The 13,777-nt window shown below is 46.6% G+C and overlaps 2 protein-coding genes across 3 annotated transcripts in view; both read right to left on the bottom strand.

Moving 5' to 3' along the window:
* The window catches only part of lrpprc (leucine-rich pentatricopeptide repeat containing), a 51,059-nt gene extending 43,607 nt beyond the window's left edge, over positions 1 to 7,452 (bottom strand). Inside the window, exons 1-11 of the mRNA XM_076046290.1 lie at positions 7,246 to 7,452; positions 6,144 to 6,346; positions 5,932 to 6,054; positions 5,699 to 5,820; positions 5,503 to 5,561; positions 5,335 to 5,421; positions 5,118 to 5,244; positions 4,735 to 4,879; positions 4,384 to 4,541; positions 4,145 to 4,250; positions 3,925 to 4,032 (exon numbers count right to left, since the gene is read on the bottom strand). Coding sequence (XP_075902405.1) covers positions 3,925 to 4,032; positions 4,145 to 4,250; positions 4,384 to 4,541; positions 4,735 to 4,879; positions 5,118 to 5,244; positions 5,335 to 5,421; positions 5,503 to 5,561; positions 5,699 to 5,820; positions 5,932 to 6,054; positions 6,144 to 6,346; positions 7,246 to 7,424 — 1,417 coding nt within the window. The 5' untranslated portion in view covers positions 7,425 to 7,452. The remainder of the gene's footprint in view (positions 1 to 3,924; positions 4,033 to 4,144; positions 4,251 to 4,383; positions 4,542 to 4,734; positions 4,880 to 5,117; positions 5,245 to 5,334; positions 5,422 to 5,502; positions 5,562 to 5,698; positions 5,821 to 5,931; positions 6,055 to 6,143; positions 6,347 to 7,245) is intronic.
* A 403-nt stretch (positions 7,453 to 7,855) lies between these two features.
* On the bottom strand, positions 7,856 to 9,954 carry znhit2 (zinc finger, HIT-type containing 2). Of its 2 annotated transcripts, none has more exons than XM_076046149.1 (2): positions 9,861 to 9,954; positions 7,856 to 9,635 (listed from the first exon to the last, which is right to left on the bottom strand). In XM_076046149.1, the coding sequence occupies exon 2, from the start codon at positions 9,571 to 9,573 to the stop codon at positions 7,930 to 7,932; it is 1,644 nt and encodes a 547-aa protein (XP_075902264.1). In that variant the 5' UTR covers positions 9,574 to 9,635; positions 9,861 to 9,954; the 3' UTR covers positions 7,856 to 7,929. The 2 variants fall into 2 exon arrangements, with proteins under 2 accessions (XP_075902264.1, XP_075902265.1); XM_076046150.1 differs by having other exon boundaries at positions 7,856 to 9,586; positions 9,861 to 9,948.
* Positions 9,955 to 13,777: the final 3,823 nt, after the last annotated feature.

The raw sequence follows: 13,777 nt of genomic DNA, 5'->3' as shown, positions 1-13,777 counted from the left end.
GATTTCTACGTCTGAAATGATCAGAGGGAACAATAAAATAATCAACACAACTGAGCTCTAACACACACTAACAATACAATGTCAACCACAAGGCCCTGAAACTCACACAGCCTGTCAAAAACCGAAACCCCTTTCGCCGTCCTACAGAAATAAAGGAGTAAACGACAAAGTGACGAGACGCCGCCGCATTACTTTCAAGCCCCAGCACGCGAGCCGACCGCTTTCTATTTCTTTCCCCCGCCTTCCCGTCTCATCGGTGTACGAAGGGATCAGGCGTGAGGAGCGCCGAGAGGAGCCGACTCAAACACGGGAGGCCGCACCGTCCGGTGGCGAAGGAGTATCAAAGTAAGAGAGTTCAGCACGGCAGTGGTCACAAGATATCATCATCACGTTTCATGTCTCCGGGTTAACTGTCAGTGGCGACCAGCGAGGACGAGCAAGGAGAAGGAGTGAGTGAGAGAGAGAGAGAGAGAGAGAGAGAGAGGAGTGGAGGGAACCGGTGGCTGTCGTCCCCTCCCGTCCTCGGACACGGGTACCTGTCACTTCTCCTTCTCTTTGCCCTCCGTCGCCATCTGTCCCTCCATCTCATCTCCCTGAGCCAGTGGAGGAGAGAAAGAAAGGGAAAAAAAAAGAAAAGGAGGGAAAAACAGGCGGGGCCGTTTGTTTTGTTTTTTTATGTCGTCAGGAAACGAGCAGGGCCTGCGTACGCAGGGACGCTTCTCCAAACTGGGAACAAAGAGGTGAAACTCAGTCCTGCCTTTCATTGAAGAAGGCGACGCTTGGATCTTAGTTCCATATTTAACTGCATGCATGCAGGCAAAAAAAAAAAAAAAAAAAAAAACAACCTTCAGAGTGAATACATGAAGGCTGGTCAAGGCCCTCCCGGAAGTTAAACATTGGAAAATGAACTTATTTACTTAATTTTCATGCTGGACACAAGAGAAGTAGCCTCACACTGTGAATTAATCAATGAAAATAAAAATATCTCCAAAAAACAACAATATTTTGAGGTGTGTGTTTTTTATTTCCAACACCTGACTGACTGGTCTCAGTCCTGGGGAGGCAGGACGATAAGTTAAGAGTCTGAAAACATACGGCCGCTGCCGCAGGAAAAAAAAAAAAAAACGAAATGAAAGTTTGGCCATTAAAAGAAGAACGAGACGACTGTTAGTGTGGTTGAAGCCAGGCGGCGAGGGAGAAGAAAGCAGACGGGGAGACTCTGCCCTCCTCCTATTGTCTCCGTGTCGTGCCCTCCCACGTCACAAGCCATAACGGCGAGCGGCGTCACGCCTGCCGCTGACAGGCGGCGACTGGCTGGCGGCAGGTGAGGAAGTGCCGGCCAGCATATGCTTCCGCTAAAGCCGCCACAGCCGAACCTCATCAAAAGGCAAAAAGAGGGATAACCCCACCTCCACCCCCCACCCCTCTCTCTCTCTGCACCTCTACCGCTCCGGCCGCTCTGCCCGCTAGTGACACCTGTGGACAAAAAGTGACACGGCGCTTAATATTTCATGGCCCGTGCACAGTGGGGCGCGTAATCCAAAGTGAATTCCCTCAGAGCGCTCGCATTTACATGAAATCAAGTCACTCCGCATCAGTCACATCACCTGCGCCGCCCCTCCCACCGCCAACAACTACTACCGACTAATGTGGACACACACACACGCACACACACATATATAAATATATATATATGTCCAAACACTCCTGCAGCCAGTGTGTGTGAGACAGAGAGGAGGCAAAGTGAGGCTGCATCTTTCATGAGCGTTAAAGCCGACACAACAGGAGAGTCTTCAAACAAAAACTCAACTTTCTTTCTCTTTCCGGCGCCGCCTGATGCCCTCGGCCGGCGTTCCAGACCCACCGACCGACCCACCGACCAACTGACGAACTGAGTTAACAAAGCATGTCAAGTGCACAGTATGTGCGCGTGTCCTTGTGCATAATTAAACTCATGTCTGGTCCTCCACCACCTCCACCTCCACCTCCACCTCATAGCTCACAGTGAGCGGAGGATCTGTCTGAGGTGTGTGTGTGTGTGGGCGGAGTCAAGCGCCACTCTGACCGGCCTCTCCCTCTCCTCTCTCCGCTGCTGCCAGCTCATATACCGTCAATGAGCCGACAGGGAGGTAGCGAGAGGGGGAGGAGGGGGACGTGCATCATTTATTAATCCCTCTAAAAAAGCCCAAAGAGAGCCGCAGCTCAGCACAAATACGGCACTTAACGGCCGAGCGGCTGCTGAACACATCCGACAGGCTACATCGGTAATGAGGCGCAAATTCAAACAGGACGCCGGCTCTCTGTCACCGAGACGATTTCTGCCCCGTTGACATGTCAGCGGAGGGGAATCTGCCACTTCTGGATTTCAAGGCATTTCGAGGGGTGGAGGTGGAGGAAGGAGGAGGAGGAGAATGAAGGGGGAGGGGGAGGAGGAGGAGTTTGGCAATTCTTGTTGAAATGACCTCAAATTTTCACAGAATGTATAGAAACAGATCAAGATTTTATATCGAATGTTTGATTTCTGTTTTGTTTTCAGGTTGAGCCGTTCACTCCCAAAGAGAAGTCATTCCAGTCTTGGTCACCCAGTTGTGACACGGCACACCCAGTTGACCCAGTGTGCCGGCTCACAGGCGGTGCCCACATTGAACACTGATGAAATTGATCCCATAATAGAATTCCGATGTTCAACACCTCAACGGTTCCATTTCATTGAGCCGGACTTAGTAGTTTTCAAAATAATTGCTTTTAAAATGATTTCAATTTTTTTGGCACACCCTGTATTTCCTCTTCAAAATAAAAGTTGTGTTCACAAAAAAACGTTAGGGTCAGTGAGCAACACGTTCTGAGCAGCGACATATCTTTGCTTTGGTCTGCTGATTCAGTTCTCGCAGACTTACTTTAGCCTGTAACATTTGCTCAGTCACAGGACAAAGAAAAAATGAATTGTTACAAAAGAGGACAGAGAGAGAGAGAGAGAGAGAGAGAGAGAGAGAGAGAGAGAGAGAGAGAGAGAGAGAGAGAGAGAGGCTACGACATTCATGCCTGATTAGAACTTTCTCAAAGTCAAAGAGTCTTGGAGGTGAAAATGAGGCAGGAAGTCGGGATCCAAACTTGGCTCTTTCCTTCCAAGAGTTCTCCACAGAGACCTGAGTGTGTGTGTGTGTGTGTGTGTGTGTGTGTGTGTGTGTGTGTGTGTGTGTGGCATCTCCTCCTGCTCCCGGCTCTCTCATGCAGGGATCAGACCTCTTTGCCCTTGACTGGCCCAGCTCGCTGAAATCTGTCCCACATGGGCCAATATATGAGGGCATTAATATTTGAGGGAAACACTCCTTTAAAAGCTCTTTCTGGTACAGCGGACAGAGGAAGTCATAACCCCTCTGTGCTCCCCCCACATAAAAATAACACGCTTGCTGTTCTACCATCAAGTCTGGTGCAAAAAAAATAAAAATTTAAAATAAATTTAAAAAAAAATCAACTAATTAATTTAGGCTTCCCTGTGTGTGACTGATTCTGCATTCTGGGCAATTTTCCCTGGACTCAGTAGCAAATAATGCACTAATGGTTTAGAAAACTGCTTATCGTTGCCTCTGCACAATTTCACTCACATCTGCTTTGGTTGTTTGTTGCACATAGATTGATTTGAGAGTTTTTGCAACTACTGTATAGTTTATTTTTTTGTACTGTTTTTTAGTGCTGCAACAGTGTAGTTTCCCAGTTTGGGAATCTATCCATGTTTTGTTTTTTACCGTCTTCAGCTGGACTTCAAAGCTGGAACGTCACAAGTTCATATGAAAACCTTGCAGGTGATTTGACAAAGCTTCTGGCCAACACATCCATAGTGGGCCAATCTGATTTCATCTGACAGTCAAGCTGGCTGTGTGTGTGTGTGTGTGTGTGTGTGTGTGTGTGTGTGTGTGCACTTGCCAGCTGTGTTCTTGTCTTTCAGGTGCTGTGTCAGAAGGGGCCAAAAGTAGTGAGGTCTGACGGGCAAATTCTGCTCCTTAAATTCCTTCATCAGCTGAAAGGACATGGCTGCAAAGCAAAGACCCAGTTAAATGACCATTTTTTTAAAACAAGACCAATCACACGTTGTGAGCGTAGAAATGGAACAAAGCTGGAAATGATGCGAAAGAATTTGCAGTACCGGTCTTCTTGGCTTCCAGGGCACAGGACAGAGCGAAGCTGAGAGGGGCAGTGTGGAGGTTCAACTCCTGGAGTTCTTTGCAATAAAGGCCCAACTTCTCCAGTGGCTGCACAAAAACACACACATATTTCAGTAACATCAGGCATAGGTTTAAAAGCTGCCAACCAATGAGGACCACCAGCAGCATCTCTGACTGCTCTTCAGGAAAGCAGCATCGCAGCACCGCTGGCTAGGCTTACCGTCTCCATGGTAACGCAGTGTCTGAGGAAGAAGTTGCCGAGGCTGAGCGTGTCGTTGCCGGCGCTGTCGGACTGAAGGGTGGGGAAGGTCTTGAGGATGTAGAAGGCTGTGTCCTCCAGGCCGTGCGTGGTGAGGCTCAGACACAAGTTCATGGCATCTGCAAAAAAAACACGTCTTATGTCTTTTGTTTGAAATTGCAGTGTTTTTCAAGAATGTTGCCTGTAGACATAATAAATACAAGTGCAGGACAGAATGGAGTGTTTACTTAAAAACAAAAACAAAACTAGTTTCCCTGAAAAAAACAAAAACAAAGCCAAAGGTGTGAATCACTAAGCTGTGCGCACAAGTACCTGGAACGTAGCCTCTCTCGTGCCTCAGACGCTCGCTGATCTCAGGGACGTGCTGGTGGTGTCCTGCCTTGGCCAGAGCAAAGACTACCTGCATGATGTCCCGGTCCATCAAGCTGCAGTCTGCACTTTCAGTCGCCTCCAGAGTCTAACAAGGACCAGAGGAAATGTGAAGGTCTTGGATAAAAATTCAGAAAAGGGAAGTTTTACAGGTTTGAAAATAAAATAAATATCATGATGAAGAAGAGGAGGAGGAGGAGGCAGTTTAGGAAATTTAGGCCAGGTACTATGTCCTACTGTATTTATAACAGAGCAATGCTACTGTTATATATTGAAATATGTCAAATCCAGAACTAATAAGTGATGAAACACACACACACACACACCTTTTTCAAACCATCCAGGTCTCCTCTTTCAGCGAAGGCAATAAGCAGTGAGACGTATGTGTCTGGGCCCGGTTCGATCCCAGCCCCCTTCATCACTGACAGGATGTTCTGGGCGCTCTCAATGTCCCTGCACCAGCGACAGGCAGCCGTGAGCGTCTTGACAATTTTGAGAATAAAATCGTATTGACGCTGATACGACAAAGTATCTGTGGCTCACCCTGCACGAGCATGGCCGGTCAGCAGAGAGTTGAAAACTGCCTCGGTGATGGGTAAATCTTTGCTTTTCATGAAACCAAGTATGGTACTAAAAAAAAAAGGTCAAGAAGAAGAAGATAAACATCAGAATATCTGAGTAGGATCAGAGCAGAGCAGAGAGGTTGCTCACCCAGCTCCCTCAATGTCTCCATTCTGGCAGTAGGCTGCTATGAGTCTTTGGTAGGTCACCTGTAAATTCAAAAAAAAAAGGGAACAAAATGAGAAAATTTTGCAGGCAAATTTTTTATTTTGAAGCAACTGTGGCATCATTGCAAATTGATGCCGCAGGAGCAGACCTGTGGAATCTTACAGACTGTAGGACTCACTCTGTTGGGCTGCACATTCGCTGCTTCCATCTTGGCCAGGTAGTCGGTCGGGGAGAACTTGAAGTCGTTCTGCAGATAAACCTTGAGCAAGGCGTTGTAGTGACTGACATCATACTGCGCACCTGAGGGGGAATAGTTTACACACAAACATTTGACCTGCATCACCAACTCACCCTTTCAGGAAGAGGAACAGAATCAGAAGCACCGTGTTGAGTTGCCGGACGGACTCTTACCCAGTTCTTGCAGCTTCTCCCAGATGCGATGTGCGAGGTCGGTGCGTTCCGGCGGGGGAACCTCAGGCAGAAGGGACCCGCAGCTGCGGAGCAGCAGCAGCGCCTGGTTGCCGCTGGGATATCCTGTTAACAAAAAGCAAGAAAACAGAACCAGTTGAGGCTTGCTTCCACTCGTCTCTCCCTATTCTGGAGCTACAGCCGTGAGCGCTCACCCGTCCTGCAGATATCGTGGAAGATGCGAAGCAGCAGGGTCTTGGTGATGCGGCCGGTTCTCCTCACGGAGCTGTCCAGCTTGGACAGAGCCCAGTCAAACTCCTGCGCCTGCTTGGAGCGAACCGCAACGCTGATTTCGGTCTTCTCCTCGTTTGCCACGGCGTACGTTCGCACGCAGCCCACGGCGTACGGCCACACCTGCCTGTGGAGGATGAAAGAACCAAGTCAGAGACAGAAGAGTCATGACAGCAGCTGCGATTCCATGACCTCTAGAGTTGCGCAAAACCTAAATATGGCAATGGAAAACTGGTGATGGAAACAGCACAACTTGGAAAAACCTCTCAAATATGGCTAAAGGGTTTTGACGCTCTCATGAGGTAGTTTTTCAGACATATATCGCAAAAGTGTCATGGAAACACTTTTTGGGCATTTACACGTCAGCGGCCGTGACGTCTCCTCTGTACCTCCTCCATGTTTGAACGGCAAAAGATGTCATTTGATTATCAAAGGTTGCTCATTCTTTTGACATCACATATGACCTTGGCTTGAAAAAATTATTATCTTTTAATATGAATAACATAAGGTCCTCAAATATACAACGCTTACGAACATGACATAGTTCATATGATGAAATAGCTCCAGATTTAATTAGCTTTAATGTGAAGGAACAGACACTTGGCACTGGGAGAACCATCAATGCGGCCTGGCGCATTTGGCTAGCATGTTCACTAGCTGTTACAGGGGATGTTCGTCCACTGAATTTCTCGGTTTGTCGGTATTAACTAGTATTGCGACACATTTAGTCAAGGCAGTGTAGTAAAACTGGATTTGGTTTTCTTAGTGCGTGATGCTTACACAACCTCTGAACGTCACCTTATGTAAAAGGAAAAAAATACAGGCAGTGAGCAGGACAGCCCACAGCATATTACGTCACGTGGTCCGTTCAAACAAACACAAAATAAAAAATATCTGTTCAATATGTTCACATTATTACGAGCACTGCTGCGTCTCAGGCTGTCATTGAATGAATCTCAATGACATCTCAGCCAGCAGCCCCACGCGTGGCTCGCACCGACACCGGCTAACGGTGCGCGGCGTTACCTGGATGCATGTTCCGCAGCGGGGCTTCTCTGTCTGGAACAGACTCCTGTTCTGCAGCCGCCCAGAGCTCCGCTGTACAGCCGGCCGGGTGCCGGGCCGGTTCTCTTGGTCCCGGCGATCTGAAGCAAGCCCGAAGGCGAAAACTTTAGCAAGCGCGCAGATCTCAAGAGCGCAGCCATGTTTCCTGACGCTGTGTGCGCAAGGGCATCCGCACCACGTGACTGTCCGCCCGAAGGAAATAACGCGAGAGCGCCGAGCGAGAGCTTCTGGATGTCTGGTTGGGCTCTTCTACCTAATTCAATATCCAGTTGAATTTTAAAAAAAGTTGTTTCTTTTTTCTTTTTTCTTTTTGGTGACATTGTTTTTTTTTTTTTACTTTTGTTTTACACATTAAAGTATGACGCAAAAAAAATCCTGTGTATAGAATACTATATTTATTTGTGTATTTATTTATCCACATATATTTAAAAAACAAAACAAAAATACAACTGTCAGTATTTAATATATACTTAAACATGATTGAAGAAATGTGTAACTGCAAAAAAGTTTACATTTTATGCAAAATATTCTCATAACCTCTTAATCTTAGTAAACACAACAAGCACAGAAATATAATGAATCAACATTTCTTTAATTTACCGTGATTTTTTTTTTTTTTTTTACAAACATACAAAACCATAATCATCAGCTGACTTCTTCAATAATCTTGACGTTTCTTTTGCTCTTCCTTTTCTTCAAGTTCTCCTTCACGACACCCTTGTCTTTGTCCATGCTGCTTCTCTCGCTCTCCCTTCTGCTGTGCTCCTTCCACAGCTCAAGGGCAAGCACACGGACTCTGTGTTCATTTTCCAGTGTCCAGGCTTGAAAGAATTCACATTTTTTATTTGCCAAGAAGTACTTCTGCCTCCTCTCGCCTTCCTCTCCGTCTTTGGACAGGGCCCTCCGAGCCTCGGAGAGCACAGAGCGGAGCTGGCTTAAGGCAGCCAAGCAGTAGCCTGTGGAGTCCTTCTCATCTCTGCCAGCCGTGATATGAGCCACTGCCTCCAGGGCTCTGTCTGGGGCAAGTGGGTCCTCTTTATCCAAGTAGCCCCCATTCACAATGAGTGCTCTGCCACTGTCCAACGCATCCTGAATGGAGTTGAACACCCTGCCGGAGTTCAGCGCCTCAGACAGAAAGATCATCATGTCGCAGAATTCCATCATCAGTGAATCTGCATCGTTGTTGATCAGACGCAGAGTGAAGGCGTAGGCATACAGGGCATTGACCAGACCAAAGCAAACGAGGGGAGACGGATTTGCACACAAGGAACTCAGCTTTGGGATTTTGGCCGAGACCCGTGGGACGCTGGAGGCTGCAGAACCTCCCTTGCTCTTATTTTTTTGCTCTTTTTTCACATTGGTAGCCGATGATGTCCCTTCATCCGCTCTGCTTAATCTTTCCTCAAGTACTTCAACCAGTGCTTTCCCTCCCTCTGCGTGCTCCTCCCACCACGGTGTCCACAGAGGAACCAGCTCTGCCAGGTCTCCCCTCTTCACCAGACCCATGAATGTCTCTTTCTCCTTGCTGCTGAGAATGCCCCAGAGCTCTTCTTCTGAAAGTTTATCAATGTCCAACCCTGAGAGGCGATCAGCCAATTCTAGGTCCTCTTCCACACCCTGACCGTCCTCATCCACATCTTCAAGTTCTGGTTCGCCTCCCAATTCTTCAAGCTTTCTCAGAATAGCCTCTATCTCTGTTGCGCTCCCTTCGCCCGACTGTTGGAGCTCTGCTAATCTCGACAGAAGCTCCATAATCTGCACCTTCTCCGCCGCGTCCACGTCGCTCCCTTCCGTTTCATTGGAGACAACACCAGCGTCTTTTAGCAAGCTTTCCATCCCCCCGTCAGTGCTCTCTGCCTGTTGTCGAAGTCTAAGTAGAACCTCCTGCATTTTTTGCTTTGCCTCATTTTCCGTTGTGCCCATGCTCTTCAGATCCTCTAACACAGCCTCTTTGTAAAACTTCTCAGAGCACACACTGTGTTCTGGGCAGCGGTAGCACGCCAAGCTACAGTACTGCACGTTACACTGAGGGCAGGTGTAACAGGAAGGCTTGGATTTACACAGCATGCAGACTGCGCTCCTGTTCTGACCGACCCCCTCGTCCTTGTCCCCCACCTCAGCCGGCACCAGACACTCCTCTGGTCTCGCAGAACCCTCCCTAGGTGGCAGCAGAATCCCATCTCTGGTCGTCGCGTCGGGCACCGTGTCGGTCCATTCCTCCTTTGGACCGATGTCTGTCAGAAGAGTCCTCAGTGACGGAGGAAGTCTTCGTCTGATGACAGGATTCATCCTGAGCCGCAGTCTGCAGTGCACGGAGGCGTTTGCCGAATCCCTCGTCCAAATTGATTATACTGTCAGGAAAAAACAAACATACAAACATATCGGATGGTTATACTTGTTTACCTTTGCGATGCTAACGCTAGTCACAGGTGTTTCCACCGACGGCGAGTCCTATTCATCATTTTAATTCCCGCATCAGCTGCTAACAGAAACATTTTGTTTAACCACAAAGTGCTATGTTGTTGTTTTTTTCTTCTTCTTCATTTAGCGTTAATATCTTTACGAGCCATACTCACTTTGTTGCCTCAGCACAAACACCACACGAACGTCTCACGTTGCTGTGCCGTCGCGGAGCAATGACGTCATCGCAGCCGACAGGGTTGGTGTTTTGTTTTATTACCATCTGCCAACGCGCTTCTCGATTCTTTTTTTTTTTTTTTTTTTTTTTTTTCAAACGTTGGTTATATTTTCTCCAACATACATGTTTCTTTTAAACATATAAAAGATATAATAAACTGTAAGTAGTATTTTGTGATGTTAAAGTATTAATTCTGTATAACGCGTGCCATTGTGTTTCTAGTGCTTAGAATAAAAATAAAATAGAAATCAGACATGAGTGAAATCATTGCTTTCCTATGATCATGAACACAAACAGGTGTATTTTCCTGTTGACCAGTGAAAATGTTTGACATTAACTTAAAAAAAAAATGTTGTTTCCGATCACATCAGATGCATTTTTGCACATAACAGCCAGATTTACTGCCCTTCCTCTACCCGTCTGCATCATGTAAACCTCTCCATTCCTGGCTGCATGTTGTTGACCATAGGTGTCAAACTCTGGCCTGCAGTGTATATTTGGTCTGCAAAGCCACTGTTCTATCTGAAGGAAGATTTTTTTTTCTTCAATAAATATCAATGATGGTCTGCAACTTTGTCCAAGTTTTAAATTTTGGCCCCACTGTGTATTTGAGTTTGACACTCCTGTTGTAGACATCTCCCGTTGGGCTATTTGCCATAAGGTGATTGTCTCCTGCAGAAGGGTCAAGCGTGGTAAAGGTCACTCAGGTGGGGAGTCGTCAGAGGGCTGTACACCCCTCACTGGGTTGGACAGATTCCCTGTGCAGCCCGCGGGGCCACGTGGGGTAAGAGAGAGGAGGAGAGGGGGTCCGAGGGTCAACGTGTGCCATGCTGTCTCCAGCCCACCCCTGACGGCTGTGCCAGCAGTCCCGGGTGGAAGGCTGCCTGCTCATATCTCCTTTCCTCTTCCCTGGCACACCCTCTGACATATTAGCAACCCCAACATGAGATTCACAAGGTCACTTTAGTGCTCGTCATAGGTGATGAAGCTGCATCTCATCAGGTTTTAGAAAGAACAAACTGAATCTGTGTCCTTTATTGTTAGAAATGAGATTATAAAATAATATTATTATTTCAGTGAATATTACATACACACACACACACACACACACACAGACACACACACACAGTATCCCGCTGGTTGCCACCAGCTGATAGGTGACAGCAAACAGTCTCTGCCTTTTGGGCATGTCCAGCCACGGCATGTCTGGAACTGTCCATAGAACAGCAGGAGGTTGTGTGTGTGTGTGTGTGTGTGTGTGTGTGTGTGTGTGTGTGTGTGTGTGCGTGCGTGCGCGCACATGCACAGCAAAAGAGAGACAGACCTTTGTTGATTTAGACCGTTCTGTCACCTGTCAGCTCAAAACGATCTTGCATTATTATAGCGCACCCAAAAGGGACACTGTGTGTATGTGTGTGTGTGCATGTGTGTGTGTGTGTGTATGTGTGTGTGTGTGTGTGTGTGTGTGTGTGTGTGTGGTGAAGGGAGGGGAGTTTCTATCCAGCTGCCCAGAAGGGTTTTTACTTTGACTCACTGACTTTGCGCATACATTAGTAAAACTTCCAAAACCTTCTTTTATGATATGCGCAAATGCACTTGTCATTTTTCCCATTGCTTTTCTTTTTAAGTGTTTATTTTTATAAATTTTTTGAGTTACGAGTATGTGCTGATGGGTAATGATGATGATGATGATGATGATTGTTTTTGTTGTTATTATTATTGTTATTATTGAGTATGGGAAAGGCAAAATACAGCCATTGGATGTTTACCTAATAGATAGATATCAATTTTATCAATAGACAAACGTACGACATTATCTTTTAAATATTTTTTATTGTCTCCCAGATCTCTGCAGCCTTGAGTTCTTGGGTTCTTGGGTATTCTTGTTTACTGTCTGAGAGGGAGGAAGTCGAGCTAAAAGCTGACATGGCAGCAACTTCCTGCTCTTTCCTGATCTCCCTGACCTGCTGTCTTCTTCATGCATCTCTTTTTTTCATGAATGAACACAGGAATGTAAGACCAGCTCCCCAACATGAAAGCATCAATGGATTCCTTGAATAATACATTTCCATGATCCATTATTTAACTATTAATTTCACCCTTTCACAAGAAGGCATCACTGAGCTCCTCTTCCGCTTCCTCTTCCTCTTCCTCTTCCTCCCAGTGACAACCTTTGCCAGTTCACTCAGTCCATATAAACAAATCCCTGCTTCCTGCACAGCTTCTCAGCCGGCGGTTCTTTGCGAGTGTGTGCTTGGTGCAGTGTGGCATGTGATGTGCAAAAACACAGGTAGATGGAGCAGCAACCTCTTAGTGACCTGAAACGGTTGCTGACGGCAAGTAGAACCAGACTGCACTCCAGAAAGGGAAGCCGATTCCATTGCAGATATGTTACTCAGGGTAGTGGAGAGTATACAAATGCATAGCAGTTGAGTGATAAATTTTAATGAACGTCAATAAAAAAAATCTAAAAAAAAAACTTGGGTAAACATTATAAGCTGCGTTTCCATGACCTGCAATTGTCCAATGTCTACTCAGGCTTCAGGCTGATCTCTCATCAATCAAAAACTTTGATTTGTGTGGCATCAGAATTTGATTCATAGCATTCTATAGCCTATAGACACTGGCTGAAATAAACTCTCCTCCAGTCTGCTGTGGGTTGCAAACATACTGAGGCCTCATTCTTTTCCACCTCCGCTTCTCTCCCTTCCTCTTCATCACATCACAGCTCCTGCAGGTACGAATCCGAGACAGACCGCGTGTCGTGTCGACGTATCAACTTCCGCCATCTGTCTGACATGCACCTCCCCAACCCCCCCATCGCCGCCCCTGCCACCGGGCCCCACCTCTTCCCATCCCCGCGAGAGGGAGCAGTGGCTCAAGGAAAGGGGGAGGAAAGGCAGAAGGAGTGAAAGGGAGAAGTGCGTCTGTGTCCCACAGGATTGGTTCTGTCCGTGTGAATCAGGAAGTGAGAATGTGACAGCAGGGGAGGCGCAGCAGAGACGTCCCTTCAGTCCGTGTGTGTGTGTGTGTGTGTGTGTGTGTGTGTGTGTGTGTGTGCGTCTTGTTGGACTGAGGTGTCGTACATGTGAAGATCACAGCTTGGAGCTACAGTGGCGACCAGGGATGATGCTCAAAATCACTGAGACGCCGCAGACGACTGTGCTGTGATCTGTTGTGAGTTGTGTGTGTGTGTGTGTGTGTGTGTGTGTGCGTGTGTGTGTGTGTGTGTGAATGTCTGGGGACTTTTGAAGATTAACACCACTTCCAGAGTCTGAGAGTGCAAATGCTATAAAGTGTGTCGTCCTGTGAGGAGAAAGAGAGTGACGGTGTCTAATCCTGCATGGCAAAGGGTTTATGGGCTGCAATAACTATAATCATTTTGAGTGTGATGAACTCAGCATTGCTCAAACAGGTTTAAGGTGTTCTCTGCATGTAAAAGCATGCATACCTATAAAAATCCCACAAAATGGAGTAAAATCATGTTAACGTGTGATTACAAATTGACAAATTAAACTGCATTTAAACTCAAATAATTTCCCTTAAATGATATATTATATGAACTGACTTTTTATTGAGCGTATTCTGTTGCAAAAAAATATATTCTGAAAATTATTTTATTACCTTTGGGCAAAATTCTTGGAAACCTTGATTCATTTGTTCCAATTGAAATTTCTTCTGCCGAAGTATTTTCGCTCGGGCTTCTTGAGTGATTTATACTCGTTTCAACCACGAGCTGAACCGGATCACATACATAGCTCTTCAAATTCCATATCTTTCCAATGTGTAACTCATGCAGGTTTCTTTTTTTTCAGCGCCAAACGCACTGTCATATGTGAGCCCGCTGCCCAGTTT

The sequence above is a fragment of the Nelusetta ayraudi genome, unplaced genomic scaffold, assembly GCF_046127955.1.
Source record: "Nelusetta ayraudi isolate G7.1 ecotype Tasmania unplaced genomic scaffold, CSIRO-AGI_Nayr_v1 ptg000089l, whole genome shotgun sequence".
Taxonomy (NCBI): domain Eukaryota; kingdom Metazoa; phylum Chordata; class Actinopteri; order Tetraodontiformes; family Monacanthidae; genus Nelusetta; species Nelusetta ayraudi.
The sequence above is the reverse complement of the archived record's forward strand: the minus strand, read 5'-3'. Positions and strand labels throughout refer to the sequence as shown.